The 14,589-nt window shown below is 46.8% G+C and overlaps 1 protein-coding gene across 1 annotated transcript in view; it reads left to right on the top strand.

Annotated features, from left to right (window-relative positions):
* Nucleotides 1-14,589, top strand: part of LOC137532339 (cullin-associated NEDD8-dissociated protein 1-like) — a 50,515-nt gene that overhangs the window by 22,829 nt on the left and 13,097 nt on the right. The window contains exons 6-10 of the mRNA XM_068252752.1: nt 1,365-1,621; nt 2,737-2,979; nt 6,990-7,282; nt 8,373-8,514; nt 11,681-13,174. Of these exons, the coding sequence (XP_068108853.1) occupies nt 1,365-1,621; nt 2,737-2,979; nt 6,990-7,282; nt 8,373-8,514; nt 11,681-13,174 (2,429 nt within the window). The remainder of the gene's footprint in view (nt 1-1,364; nt 1,622-2,736; nt 2,980-6,989; nt 7,283-8,372; nt 8,515-11,680; nt 13,175-14,589) is intronic.

Raw genomic sequence — 14,589 nt, 5'->3', positions numbered from 1 at the left:
GAGTGTTAGATGGTGCTCTAAATTTAAGTGATTATACTCACAAAGGTGGGTTGCAGTTCCTGTAACCACCGTATATCGCCTGCTGGGAAATTACCCAGATGGAACTGCTGGAACTGGATGGTCGCGCTCCTTAAGTCCTTTGTGATCGCAAGTGGCACCACACTAATGGCTAAAGGCCGACACCTCCAGAGGAGGGTGTGTTTAACAAAACACAAGGGGAGTTTGCAGGAGCCCAAAAGATCCATTGGGTATAAAATTTATATATAATAAAAAGAGGTATCTTACCCAGGGGCGCCTCTAGCCATTTTCTCACTCCAGGCAAGAAAACCTGTGGCGCCCTCTTCCCCCCCCCCCCCCCCCATGAAAATAATCGTAATGCAGCAATTTTTCACCATACAATAATCGTAATGCAGCAATGTTTCACCAGAAAATAATCGTAATGTGGGCAGCGTATCACCAGAAAATAATGTACCTGTGTAAAAAAACCTAAAAAGCATTTACTCAGCTGCAGAAGTCTTCTCCCCCAGCGCGCAGCTCCCCCGACAATCTCTTCTGCAGCCAGCCGCTGCAAAAGTCCCGTGCTGACAGGCAGAGAGCAGGGCTACTGCAAGATGGCACCTGAAGCCCTGACACAATAGTCTCCAGTGCAGGGTTTTGGACGACCATCTTCCCGTAGCCCTGCTCGCCTGCCAGAAACAATAGACTCCCACAGCCTGAGGTGAGCTGCAGGCTGCGGCCCGTGAATTGGCGCAGGATCTACTAGACCCCGCAAGCACTCCCCCACCCCCTCCCCCCTACACAGTAACCCAGACGACCGCCTAGTCGTCCTGGTGGACCAGGACAACTGATCTTACCTTATCAGATGGGGAAAAAACCAGCAGAATTTTTTTTTTCTGTTCTTAGAAATATTTACACAAGCACAATTAAAACTATAGAGGCGCCCACGCGCCATACACAGTGACAGCACATGCATTTGTTTTACTGACCTGAGGAAGTGGGCAGAAACCAGTGAAACTCATTGCCTTTTTATAATCATGCTTGAATAAAGACTTTTTTTCTATTTTCATCTGGAGAGATAAGATACCTCTTTTTATTATATTTGTTATATATAAATTTTATACCCAACTTTTGGACGCCTCCAAATCCCTCCCCACATGTTGTCACCATCTGTAGTTATGTCATAGCAGTGACAAGATTAGTAGACGCCAGTCTAGTGAGGATTAGCCAATGAGAGCAGCTTGGTGAGAAAGGAAGGGGCGGGCACAATTTATTACTGAGGCCTGAGCAAAACTTCATAAACATTTGGACTTAGGTTCCCTCTGTAATGAACTATTTCTTCTCTCTGTTTTTGTTTTCCCTATCAGACTAGGAGGTGCCCTCTACTCCTTCCACCCTTCCATCCTTACCTGCTTACTAAGCCAGCTCACCAGCCCACGCTTGGCCGTGAGGAAGAGAGCAGTGCTGGCATTGGGACATCTGGTACAGAGCTGCAATGGGAACCTGTTCACTGAACTGGTGGAGCATCTTGTGGGTGAAATGAAGAAGAATGAGTCCACCTCAACCACAAGGACTTACATCCAGTGCGTGGCCACGGTCAGCTGGCAGGCAGGGCACAGACTAGGTAGGGAACATCAAAGATGTAACATGTTTTCAGGAAGTCTTCTTCCATCTTTTTCTGAATTGACACAACACACAACCAACCCATAAAACCTGTTCTATGAACTCATTCAGATTCCATGGGTATCTCCCACGATTCTTTGTCTGAAGGCATACATTTTATACTCAGCCACCCTATGAAAAGAGGCCTTAAAACTCACAAAGGAGTTCAAAGCCCAACTAAACCTAAAATTCATCTAGGCTAATACTACAACAAAGTAAATGTTGATTAGAGTAAATTATAAGCATTATCTTTGGAACTTAACATTTCAAGTTCAAAAAATCCCTTGTGCACCTCTCCTACCTACTTCCTGGTAGGTGGACTGAGGCCTTACAATTACTTGCTACCTACTTCCTGTGAACTGCAAAGTCCTGCCTTCTCTTGTGCAAGCATGGTGTCTTCTGCTGTGATGCAGACATTCCGGGAAATGTAGTTGACTGTTCTTTCTTCTTTGGGTGTCACATGGTAACATCTGGTTGACCACCCAGCAGCCGAATCCAACCAAGACAAAAAGCTATACTGCATATCCAAGCACATTTGTTCAGCACTTGGCGTATATACGGTACACTGTTTATAGTCAATAATCAATCTGATTGCTATTAGAATTTGCCTTGTTGAATTTTAGGTTTAAAGTGGACCTGAACTCTTGGACTAAAGAAAAACAGAGAGAAATGCACCCTGTATGTATTTAGAGAGTTTAGCCTGTCCAATTCCCCCTCATCTGTGACTAATCAAAACTGTAATTTGATCTCTCAGCTGTGTCTGCTGGCTGCCTCTGCAGAGCAGCTAATTTGTAAACACAGGATGTTAACCCATGTCTGCTTCCATGAAAGCAGGAAGTAGACACACTGCAGATTTATTGCAGGATTTGTATCAGCTGTAACAAAGAAATGTTTTTTTTCTTTAAAGGTTATTATGCTGTTGCTTATCTTTTAGAGCAGAGAGCAAGTTCTGAGTTCAGGTTCGCTTTAATTGGCCTCTAAATATACTGAATGGGTAGACAGGAGAATGCACCCCTAGTAAAGTTCTTCTGATTTATCTTTTTTTTTTTTTTTTTTTTTTGGCTTTCTTACCACCAGGTCCACACTTGGACAAAATAGTGCCCCTAGTGGTTGGGTTCTTTAAAGTAGAAGATGATGAGCTGCAGGAACAGTGTTTCCAGGCAATGGAGTCCTTTATAAAGCGTTGTCCAAAGGAGAGCTCTTCCTATGTCCCCACCATCATGGAGCTGTGTCTGAAGTACATTGCGTATGACCCCAACTACAACTATGACAGTGAGGAGGAAGAGGAGGCGATGGAGACAGAGAGTGATGAGGAGCAAGGTTAGTGTATGATATGGACTCAGGTGTATGATATGGAACTCAGGTGAACTCTTTTTATGTGGTAGGGATTGTGCTGAAGGAGAACTGTTCTTATAATTATGGCATGTTGTCAGGCCCAATATCAACAAAACAGCTAGCTACGCTATTTGCATAACTCAAGGTACTAGAGTAGCGCTACTGTTACTATTGTAACACTCGTAGCTAACTGTAACGCACATTAGTTACGCATGTTATCGTAGCAACAGTGGCACCACGCTACCACCTGCCTGGCGTTCTATTAAGATCGCCAGGCAGGCTGCGGGAGGGTTTTTTTTTAATAAAAAAAAAACTATTTCATGCAGCCAACTGAAAGTTGGCTGCATGAAAGCCCACTAGAGGGCGCTCCGGAGGCGTTCTTCCGATCACCTCCGCCGCCCAGAATAAACAAGGAAGGCCGCAATGAGCGGCCTTCCTTGTTTTGCTTACATCGTCGCCATAGCGACGAGCGGAGTGACGTCATCGACGTCAGCCGACGTCCTGACGTCAGCCGCCTCCGATCCAGCCCTTAGCGCTGGCCGGAACTTTTTGTTCCGGTGTGGTGAAATTTTTTGCAACTTTATCAGATTTTGCAACCGGTTGCACTTATTTATACGTATAGCTATCAGAAAGTGCAACCTAGCCATTGACTTTAACCTATCTGTATCAGAAAATGCAACCCAACCAAAGCCTATTCTCACACAGAACCCTCCCCTCTTGCTCAACTAATAACCCCCCCCCCCCCCCTGGAGGGAACAATCCCCCCTCTTGCTCAACTAATAACCCACCCTGGAGGGAACAATCCCCCCTCTTGCTCAACTAATAACCCCCCCTGGAGGGAACAATCCCCCCTCTTGCTCAACTAATAACCCCCCCCCAGGGATCAATCCCCCCTCTTGCTCAACTAATAACCCCCCCTGGAGCGAACAATCCCCCCTGTTGCTCAACTAATAACCCCCCCCCCCCCCGAGGAAACATTCCCCCCTCTTGCTCAACTAATAAGCCCCTTGGAGGGAACAATCCCCCTTCTAGCTCAATGGGATCTGTGGTTGCAAAAAATTACAGGCGTGTTAACAGAGAGGAGCCACGCCTACACAGTCCTACACTGTCCTCTATGGCAAGTTGCAAAATATGATAGGTAGCAAACATTTTCACTACACCGGCTACGCTGGGCTCAGGCGGCTGGGGGGACCCTCTTTCGCCGCTGCTCGCGGCGGATCGCCGCAGAGCGGCGGCGATCAGGCAGCACACGCGGCTGGCAAAGTGCCGGCTGCGTGTGCTGCTTTTTATTTGAGCCAAATCGGCCCAGCAGGGCCTGAGCGGCAGGCTCCGGCGGTACTGGACGAGCTGAGCTCGTCCAGACCGCCCAGCAGGTTAACATCACACTAATAGGTATCTAGTGGTACTTGTTGACATTAGCTTAGGGTAATATTGCCATGTGCTGTGTGTGAATCAAAATCACCTTTAATTGCCAAATACGTCGAATGACATAAGACCGACATAGTGTTGGCAACATGAGAAGTATGCATATAGTGTAAAGAGGCCTAACGGGACTATAAACAGCGTGGGGCAAGTCCTGCACAGGAGGGCTTGGAAGTTCAGAGTGGGCGTCTGGGGAAACGATTCTGTCCAAGGGACTAGAGTGCCACCGTCAGGCTGACCTGGTAGGGGGAACTGGAGTTCAGTAGGACTGCCTGGGACAGGGGCGTAATTACAAATAATGGGGTCCTCCAGCAAAATTTTGGTGGGGCCCCCTCAATAATGACACTTTTTCTTGCCTACAACTGGCAACCCTCACAGCCTGTGGATCCATCTTGCAAGGGCCCTAAAACAAGTGTGGACATTGTAATCTCCACATCCATAATACGTGTAAGCACAAAATCACCTGATCTGAAGGCAGGAACCCTTTGTCAGAGGGAGTGAAGTAATAGTTTAGGGAACCTTATATCTCTTGGCCCCTCTGCGGTCGCAGGTGCTGCTCCCCTCTAATGATGCCCCTGGCCTGGGGGAAGAAGGTGTTCCTGGAGAGGATGTTTCTGTAGCGGTGGCCCAATGGGAGGAGCTCAGAGAAGCGATTGCCTGGGTGAGACGGGTCGCGTGAGATCCTGGCGGCTCTCATTTTGGCAGCATGGATGAGGTCTAGAGGTTACAATACACAAAGGCTACGGGATATCAACCCAAAAATTATCTAAATTGTATGTAGCTCGTCTCACCTATAACAAGTAAAATACTTTAACCCCTTACCACCCCTTACCACCATCTGAATAAAGTTACATACACACGTTGGATTTGCACAAATGACCCGTGACGTGTGTACGCACCTTTAGATTGTTTCAGCAAAGGGATAGTTAAACTATACACTGAGGAGTTTATAGCAACCCCCCCTGTGCAGGGACATGGCCTAGCCCTTTAAGAGCCCTCACTTTTGTATCTAAAAACTGACTGAGGATTTTACAGCAGAGAGGCAGAGCTGTATGAGGAAGGAAACGGAAACCGCTCCTAGTACTTGTGGTAATGTGTGCCCTAACATACAGCATTTAAAACACACACACACACACCACACACACACCACACACACACACCACACACACACCACACACACACCACACACACACACACACACCCCACACACCAGTGTAGCCATGGTTCCATTCGGCAGCTGATTAACCCAGCAGGATGCCTTTGGACATAACTCAACTGCTTCTGGTGTGACCTTGTTCCAGGCTCGGCAGTTGTGCACAATACTTAAGGGTCCTTTACCTCGCGGCGGATAGCCGCATTGACCGCTGACTGAGAGGAAGAATGCGGAGGCATGGGGACACAGTCTGTAGCTCCACTTCCTGGTCCGACGTCACGCAGCACGTGACGCGTTTCGTCACTGTAGACTTCCTTAGACGTATTGCGCATTTGCGCCATCTCATGCGAATTTATAGCCGCATCAGGCAGCATAGCCAACAAGTTAAAAACTTCTGTAATGCTGTAATGAACAGGTTACTGCCATCTTGTGGGTAGATTTCAGAACTGCATGGCTGACAGCCAAACCTTTGAAATAGCAATTCACTTAATGGATAGCAATATATTACAAAAAGGATTTTATATTAAGGTCACGGTTTAGACCCTGGGGGTACAGACTCCCGCATTGATAAATCCACATAGATTATTTTCTTAGTAACTGACGGTCGAAGTCCCCTCTTCTGGGGCTTAGATTTAATTTATAAATGCCCATCACTTTTAATCCTGAAACATAAGAATTATGCATAGTTTTGAAGTGCAGCGCCAGAGGATTAAGCTTCTTTTTATCAATAGTTGTGCTCCTTATATTTGACAAATGTTCCCCAATTCTTACATTAAGGGGTCTATAAGTTTTTGGAATATATATATTAGATTGCAGGGAGAATTTATCTGATAAATAACTTTTGTAGTCATACATGTTATGAAATCTTTCACAAAAAAGGTTTTTGAACCATCATAGTTATAGAAAACATTCCCTTTTTGCACGTGTCTACACACATCACAATTTCCACATCTATGCATCCCATTGCTTGCCAGCTTCCTTTTGGGACGCCCCATCCAACCAAACTCACTTCTGACTAGGTCATTAAAATTGAACCCTGTTTTTGCAGCAATATGTAGGTAAGAGGTCTAGAGGTTCTGTGATCTTTTCCAGCGCTAATTACTCTTTGGAGCTCAATGTCCACAGTAATGTTATCGTGGTTACATGAATCAACCACATTGCCGGATACTGAAAAGTTGTGGGTAGAGAAAAATGAACTCTACCCACAGTTGAGTTTCTCATTTGTTGAATTTTCGAATCCCCTAGATAGAATTCGGGATCTCAACTGTGGCTGGATGTTAGTAGCATGCAGTGATGCCAGTCTGCACATTTCCTATGTAGAGTTTCCAGGAGGTGGCGGAGGGATAATGGAATGAGCTTAGGATCTAGCTCGTGATCCTGTTGACTGACTATCCGACTGTTCTCGTCTTGGACTCTGCAGAGAGTGAGGAGGAGTACAGCGATGATGATGACATGAGCTGGAAGGTGAGACGCTCTGCAGCAAAGTGTCTGGAGTCCCTGATCACCGCAAGGCCCGATCTCCTTTCTGAGTTCTACAAAACAGCAGCCCCGGCCATCATCCTGCGCTTCAAGGAGAGGGAGGAAAATGTCAAGACGGACATCTTCTCCGCATACATCGCTCTGCTGAGGCAGACACGGGCTTCTCAGAGCTGGAGGCAGAATGTGGAGGCCACTGGCAAAGGAGACACCCCCCTCAATGCACTGCAAAAACAGGTAGGAAAAGACGCACCCCCAGCTGAGAGCTACTCGGGACAAGTGCAATATATTCATTTTTATTCCTTTAACAAATAGAAATTTGTGGGAATGGAGGCGCCCAGAGCATTAAATAATAATTTTCTATTGGCATAAAAATCGTACAAAAAAAGGTGTTCTCTTACTTCTCCAGAAGACAAGATTCCAGTTCAACTGGAAAAAGCTTTATTCAAAACGCAGACAATGCGTTTCACAGGTACTAGCCTGCTTCCTCAGGTCAATACACAGTATCTTGTAACCGTGTGCATAGAGTATGGGCACCTCTAAATCTAAGTCAGACCTCCTCTGGAGGTAATAGTTTACCCAAAACTCTACTAGGGAGAGCAACCATCTAGCAACACCCGGAGAGCCCCGCAAGCCTATACAGTGGTTGCAGGGATCTGCAACCCATCCTTGTGAGTATAAAATTATATACTTCCTATTACCCCTAAACTAACATTACTGCACCATTGGGCTCCTGGCCTTTCTCTGCTCACCACCTAGTTGTTCCAGGAGTGTGAACCTACTACTGGTATGTGAAACACCAGAGCCTTTCTTTAACTAATAGGCAAGCTTGTGGGGATTGAAAGTTGGAAGGCTTGGGGTTCCCCTGTGACTGCTGTGCTCATCCATTAGGCAACCTACGCAGGCGCCTAGGGCCTGGTGGATATCAGGGTCTGGCTCCTATTTACTCTAAATATTTACAAAAATAGTTTTAAAGCCAGTTTCAAAGCAGGGACAGTTAGACCTGCTACCTTGCCTAGGGCCCCATTTAACCTTAAATCTATTTAACTTTAATCAATCTCTGGTGTTCAGGGCCTCATTAAGTTACTCATGGATGAGATGGAGGACCGCGATGGGGGGCTGTCCTGTATCTCCCATTTGGTCCCCTATGTACACTACCCCTTCCCTCCTGTCTTATGGCTACATTGAAAAGTCAGAGTGGCCCATATGCAATTTACTTTTTCTCCTATCTACTTGCCGTAGACGGCTGTAAATGATCGCTCCAGCCAAGGAAAATGTAAAGAATATTATTGTGCTTGTCGTGACTTGTTTCCTCTGCGTCCTTCAGGTTCCATCTGTAATGAAATCCCTCCACAAACTCCTGAAGGATAAGAGCACAAAGTCTCGGCAAGGCTGTTTTGCAGTCCTTACAGAACTGACTGGTGCCCTCCCGGTCTGCTTGGCCCAACATATTCCTGCCCTGGTCCCAGGTAAGTTGTCCACTCTGAAATATGTGAAATAGGAGCTGAGTTAAGATGGCCTGGCCCTATACTAAGATGGCCTACGCATTGATTTTCCTATTCAATTCCCTGCAACTTCAATTACTCTGATCAAATCTGCCAGAATTCTGTTCCTCCATGTCCATTTGGATTTGACCCAAAATTGATTCAAACTATCAATCAAACAGAACGGAAAATTTCCAGGGGCTAAAGCCAGGTTCATATTAGATTAGCTTTGCCAAGAAAATGAATTGTAAGGATAAAATTATAAATTTCTATGATGGCGATCACACTGGCCTTCGTACTTGGTGTCGGATCTCCTGGGGAATGCTGCATACAGGGCCTTTTGACCACTTCTTGGACTCTAGCACCGCAATTAACGTGATGGAATCCACTAGCAATTAGTTCCTTCACAATGTCTGAATTTTAATCAATTTTGGACAGCTTTTGTCCTTTTATTGATCAATGAGGAAGCGTGAGACTACTAAAAATTTGTGCCTCAAGTGTGCAATATCCCGGATTTGAAAACATTGAAAGAGAGAGAAAGGCAAGGAACTTATGTTATGGTAAAAATCAGTGGCATACGAAGGTGGTATATAGAAATGGAGTAACGACCTGTCTCCGATTTGGGAGGGGGTGTCAGAGATCTACCATCAGAGTTCAGCATTGGTGATCACCTAGTCGTAAGACTTACTACTATATGGGAGTCCCAGATCTGTGACTCTGCGGTAGCGAATGATAGTTTATCACTGTGTTGGCCACCATGTCACTTTTACTTACTTGTTAAAGCGGACCTGAACTCAGAACTTCCTCTCTCCTTTAAAAGATAAGCTACAGAATAATAACATTTAAAGAAAAACGTTTTTTTGTAAAAGCTGATACAAATCCTACAATAAATCTGCAGTGTGTCTACTCCTGTGTTTACAAATTAGCTGCTCTGCCAAGGTAGAGGAGATTTCTGAATTGATATAGCTGAGAGATCAAATTACAGTTGTGATTGATCACAGATGAGGGGGAATTAGACAGACTAATCTCTCTACATACATACAGGGTGCATTTCTCTGTGTTTTCCTTCTGTCCTATGCAAGAGTTCGGGTTCACTTTAAATGGGATATAAAGGTAAAGTGCAAATATTCTTTATTGATACATGTCAGTGTACATCCTCTAGCATGCAATTGTGACACCCTTGTGAGTAGGCTCGGACAGGCCCGGCGGGAGCTCAGGTTTTTGCCCGGTAGGCCTCTTGCCCCCGGGGGCCCCAGTGCTAAAAAGGAGGGGGGCACAGCGCAGAAAGGGGGGAAAGTGGGCACAGTGTGCCGGGGAGGGGGGGAAGCCTCCCTCACCTAGCGCCCCCTCTTCCGCACTCCCCCCCCCCCCCCCCCCTTGCAGAATTGCAGCCAGCCAGCGGCAGCAGCGGGGAATGGCTTAGTGAGAGAGATCGATAGCTCTGCGTGCCGCTGGTCTGGTCTTCTGCACTGACACTATCCAATCACGCTGTCACTGTACTTCCTGTGAGAGCGTGATTGGACAGTGCAGTGCAGGAGACCAGACCAGCAGCGTGCCGCAGAGCTCTCTGATTCTCTCGGTAAGTGATTCCCGATCGCTGCCACTGCTGGCTGCAATTTTGGAGGGGGGAGCATGGAAGGGGGGGCTCCAGGTGAGGGAGGGGGAGAGGCTTCCCCTCCCCGGCGCTCTGTGCCCACTGCCCCCCTTTCAGACAGGGAGCATCTATAGACCTGCCTACCTAAACTGGGGACCCCTATAGACCTGCCTACCAAAACTTGGGTCACCTATATACCTGCCTACCTAAACTGGGGGCACCTATAGACCCGCCTACCTAACTGGGGACACTTGTAGACCTGCCTACTTAAACTGGGGACACCTATATACCTGCCTACCTAAACTGGGGACACCTATATTCCTGCCTACCTAAATTGGACACACCTATATACCTGCCTACCTAAACTGGGGACACCTATATACCTGCCTACCTAAACTGGGGACACCTATATACCTGCCTACCTAAACTAGGGACACCTATAGACCCGCCTACCTAAACTGGGGACACCTATATACCTGCCTACCTAAACTGGGGACACCTATAGACCTGCCTACCTAAACCGGGGACGCCTATAGATCTGCCCGCCAGGCCCTCTCTTTTTTGGGGGAATCTGCTGCCAGTCTGATTGCATTTTGTGGGGAAATATGCTGCCAATCTGGTTGCATTTTGTGGGGAAATATGCTGCCAATCTGGTTGCATTTTGTGGGGAAATATGCTGCCAATCTGGTTGCATTTTGTGGGGAAACATGCTGACAATCTGGTTGCATTTTGTGGGGAAACCTGCTGACAATCTGATTGCATTTTGTGTGGGGGGAGGGGGGGGGATCAGAGGGGGGAGGGGCCCCAGGCTAAAGCTTTACTGGTGGGCCCTTAGTGTCCCGGTCCGACCCTGCTTGTGAGGAACAAATTATCTCATAACGGCTTCTTGTTACTTCTCGAACGAGATATATTTCTGCACATTTGCCATATCAGTTCACAGGCAAATGATTCATATAATGGTAGGTACGATGATAAATACATTTGTGTATGTTTGGGATTGCACTCATTAATTTCACGTTTCATAGAAATACTTTATCAAGTAATGGCCATAAATGTAAGCAGGAATCCACCATAACGTGGTAAATGACTTCATTGTGGTTAATTCACTAACGATAACACGCTCAAGCAGTGCGAGTTAATATAAGCCTGTCAGTTCCTGTCAGCATAGCATGCGCTCTTAACTTATGCGTGATTCTTTGAAGTGTCATGTGATGTGATGGTAGCGCAACCACGGTACTTCACTAGCGCGGTCACTACTAGGTCAATTAATGTAGTAGCGGCTGCGCTAGTGAAGTATCGCGGTCGCACTACCATTGCATTGCACGGAAGTAGGAACGATCACACGTTAGTTAAGAGTGCACTTTATCCTGACAGGACCGCATGTAGCGTGTGCTCGCTTGTATTAACTCATGCTGCTTGAGCACGTTATTGTTAGTAAATCAACCCCCATATGTCACAGGCTTGCATATGTGATGAAATATGAACTCCTTTATCCCTCGATTTTAAAACTGTCCTATCAGTGAATCTTATTCAGATATTGTGTCTTTATTCCCACAGGGCTGGTCTTCTCATTGACCGACAAATCCAGCAGCTCCAACATGCGTTTGGACACTCTCGCTTTCCTGCATGTTATCCTCAGCAGTAACCCTCCTGAATGTTTCAAGCCACACCTTCCGGCCCTCCTACCACCCGTGGTCACCTGTATATCGGACCCATTTTATAAAATCACCTCTGAGGCTTTGATGGTGGCCCAACAGCTGGTGAGAGTTATTCGACCCCTGGACCAGGCTCAGAGTTCTCAGCCCTCACCCTACACAAAGGAACTGTTTGTTGCCACACTGAAGAGGTTGCAGGCTACAGATATAGACCAGGAGGTTAAGGAGAGAGCTTTGTCCTGCATGGGCCATCTCATTAGTCACCTTGGTGACCAACTTGGCAATGACTTGCAGCCCACCCTTCAGCTCATCCTGGAACGTCTCCGCAATGAGATTACACGGCTGATTGCTGTGAAGGTCTTTACTCTTATTGCAGGATCTCCTTTAAAGATTGACTTGCGCCCATTGCTGAAGGATGCCCTGCCCATTCTGGCTTCCTTCTTGCGCAAGAACCAACGAGCTTTGAGACTGGCGACCGTTTCGGCTCTTGAAGTTCTGGTGAAGAATTACAGTGACTGCCTAAAGCCTGCAATGTTGGATCCAGTGGTGGCGGAGCTTCCATCACTGCTTGCCGAATCAGATATGCATGTGGCTCAGGTTACCATAGATTTTCTGACTGCCTTGGTGTCGGCACACCCTGCCTCACTTTCTAAACTTAGTGCCCACACGCTCCCCCAACTTTTTCAGCTTGTGCATTCTCCTCTGCTCCAAGGAGGGGCACTGACCTCCATTTTGTCTTTCTTAAAAGCTCTGGTCACCAGCCACACTCCTCACCTGGGCTATGCCGACCTCTTTAAACAACTTACAGGGCCAGTTACTTCCTCTGGGCCTACACTACACAAACAGGCCTTTCACTCTGTAGCAAAGTGTGTAGCATCTTTGGCAAGTGCTTGTCCTAAAGAGTCCAATGCCTCCATCACCCAGTTTATACAAGATGCCAAGAGTACCCGTGTTGGAGACCATGTGAAGGTGTTGGCCTTCCTGACCTTGGCCGAGGTTGGGCGGGAAAGGAGCCTTGGGAGCCAACAGAAGGAATTGAAAAATGTGATTCTTGAGGCCTTTGCCTCTCCCAGTGAAGAGGTGAAGACCGCAGCTTCATACGCTCTGGGGAATGCTTGCGTTGGCAGCCCTGCTGATTTTCTGCCCTTCTTGTTGCATGAGATCGGAGGTCAGTTGAGGAGACAGTACCTACTGCTGCACTCACTGAAGGAAGCCCTGACCTCCTTGCCCAGTGAGGAACTAAGGCCATACCAGGAGGATGTCTGGAAGCTGCTGCTAGAGCATTGCGAAGCGGCAGAAGAAGGCACCAGGAATGTGGTGGCAGAATGTCTCGGGAAATTGATTCTGGTGAATCCGGCACAGCTGCTACCAAGACTCTGCAAGCAACTGAACTCAGGTGAGGCGCATTGATTATACAGAAGTACGAGACTAAATCATTAGGTTAGAAATAGTGTCTAGATTAAGTGTGGAAATTTATAGCAATAGAAGGTACAGCAAACTTGCAGTTAAAGTGCTTTTTGGCTTAGTTTTAATTAAGCTTTAAAATAATTGTATTTGGAAAAAGTTTAGAAAGTTACAAGAATATGAACCTAACCCACCCATGGTTGCGAGACATGGGTATAAAGATATGTACACACGTCTGATATTTCTGAACGACTTGTAGTTCAAACTGGTCATTTGAATGACAGTTTGGCGTGTGTACGAAGGATCGTTAGACTGATAGCAGCAGTTTTGACTGATCCACTTGGCGGATTTGTGGACTAACTGTCTTTCAAACGACACTTAAGTCTGTACATGTGTACAAATGACTTGTTGTGTGAAAGTCTATTATGGTGAATACACACGGTTCATTCCCGCATCAAATGCACCGCTCGATTTCCAAGCGCATTTCGATGATTTTTAGGTTGATTGCCAAGTAAAGTATGGCAAATCGACCTAACGATCCATCGAAACGCGAATCGGACATGTCGGAAATAAACGAATCGAGGGGAATCGAGCGGCGCATCGACGGGAATCGAGTGCGGGAACGAACCGTCTATATCCAGCATTAGTTTGACACTAACAGACTTTCAAACAACAAGTAATTTGATCAGTCATCTGATGTGGACCATTTTTCTAGCCAGTCCATTGGCCAGTCACATGACATGTAAATTAGCTGTAATTAGCATTTCAAATGTTTTGTCGTCTGTGTGTACAAGGAGTATGAACGACTTTTTGTTTGAATGACAAGTCGTTCAAACGTCTGGTTTTGTATGCGTTGCTGTAGAGACTATGGTGATCTTCTACACATGCTCTGGCATTGCCCCAAACTGCATAGATACTGGAATGGTGTGCTAGATATTCTAGACACAGTTTTAGCTTAAAAAGTTCCTAGAAAATTTCAATGTTGTGTCCTTGGCCTTCTCCAAGGTACTACGATCACAGAGCAAGCCCAATTATCTTTTTTTACATAGGCTATTATTCCAAGCCAGAAAGCTTATTTTGATGCATTGGAATAGGCTAGACCAGGGGTCGAGTGGGGGGTGGACGGGGGTGAACGGCGTCCACTTACTATTTCCACAGCGTGGACGCTGTTCACCCTGGCGTGTGGAGGGGAGCAGCGCAGAGAAGAGGGAGAGCTGTGTGGACGGTGGAGAAGGGGGTCCATCTCCCCCCCCCCCCCCCCTTCCCACACCTTAGGGTGCTGAGCTCTCCCTCCCTCGCTGTCCCCACCAGAAGTAACGTGCAGGCAGCCGGCAGCAGGCGGGACTTACCTCTCCTCGTTCCGGCGCCGGATCTGCGTGCCGCTGCTCTGGTCTGGATCAGACCAGA

Source organism: Hyperolius riggenbachi, chromosome 9 (assembly GCF_040937935.1).
Source record: "Hyperolius riggenbachi isolate aHypRig1 chromosome 9, aHypRig1.pri, whole genome shotgun sequence".
NCBI classification, from domain to species: domain Eukaryota; kingdom Metazoa; phylum Chordata; class Amphibia; order Anura; family Hyperoliidae; genus Hyperolius; species Hyperolius riggenbachi.
Note: the sequence above shows the minus strand (reverse complement) of the source record. Positions and strands in the feature narration are given on the sequence as shown.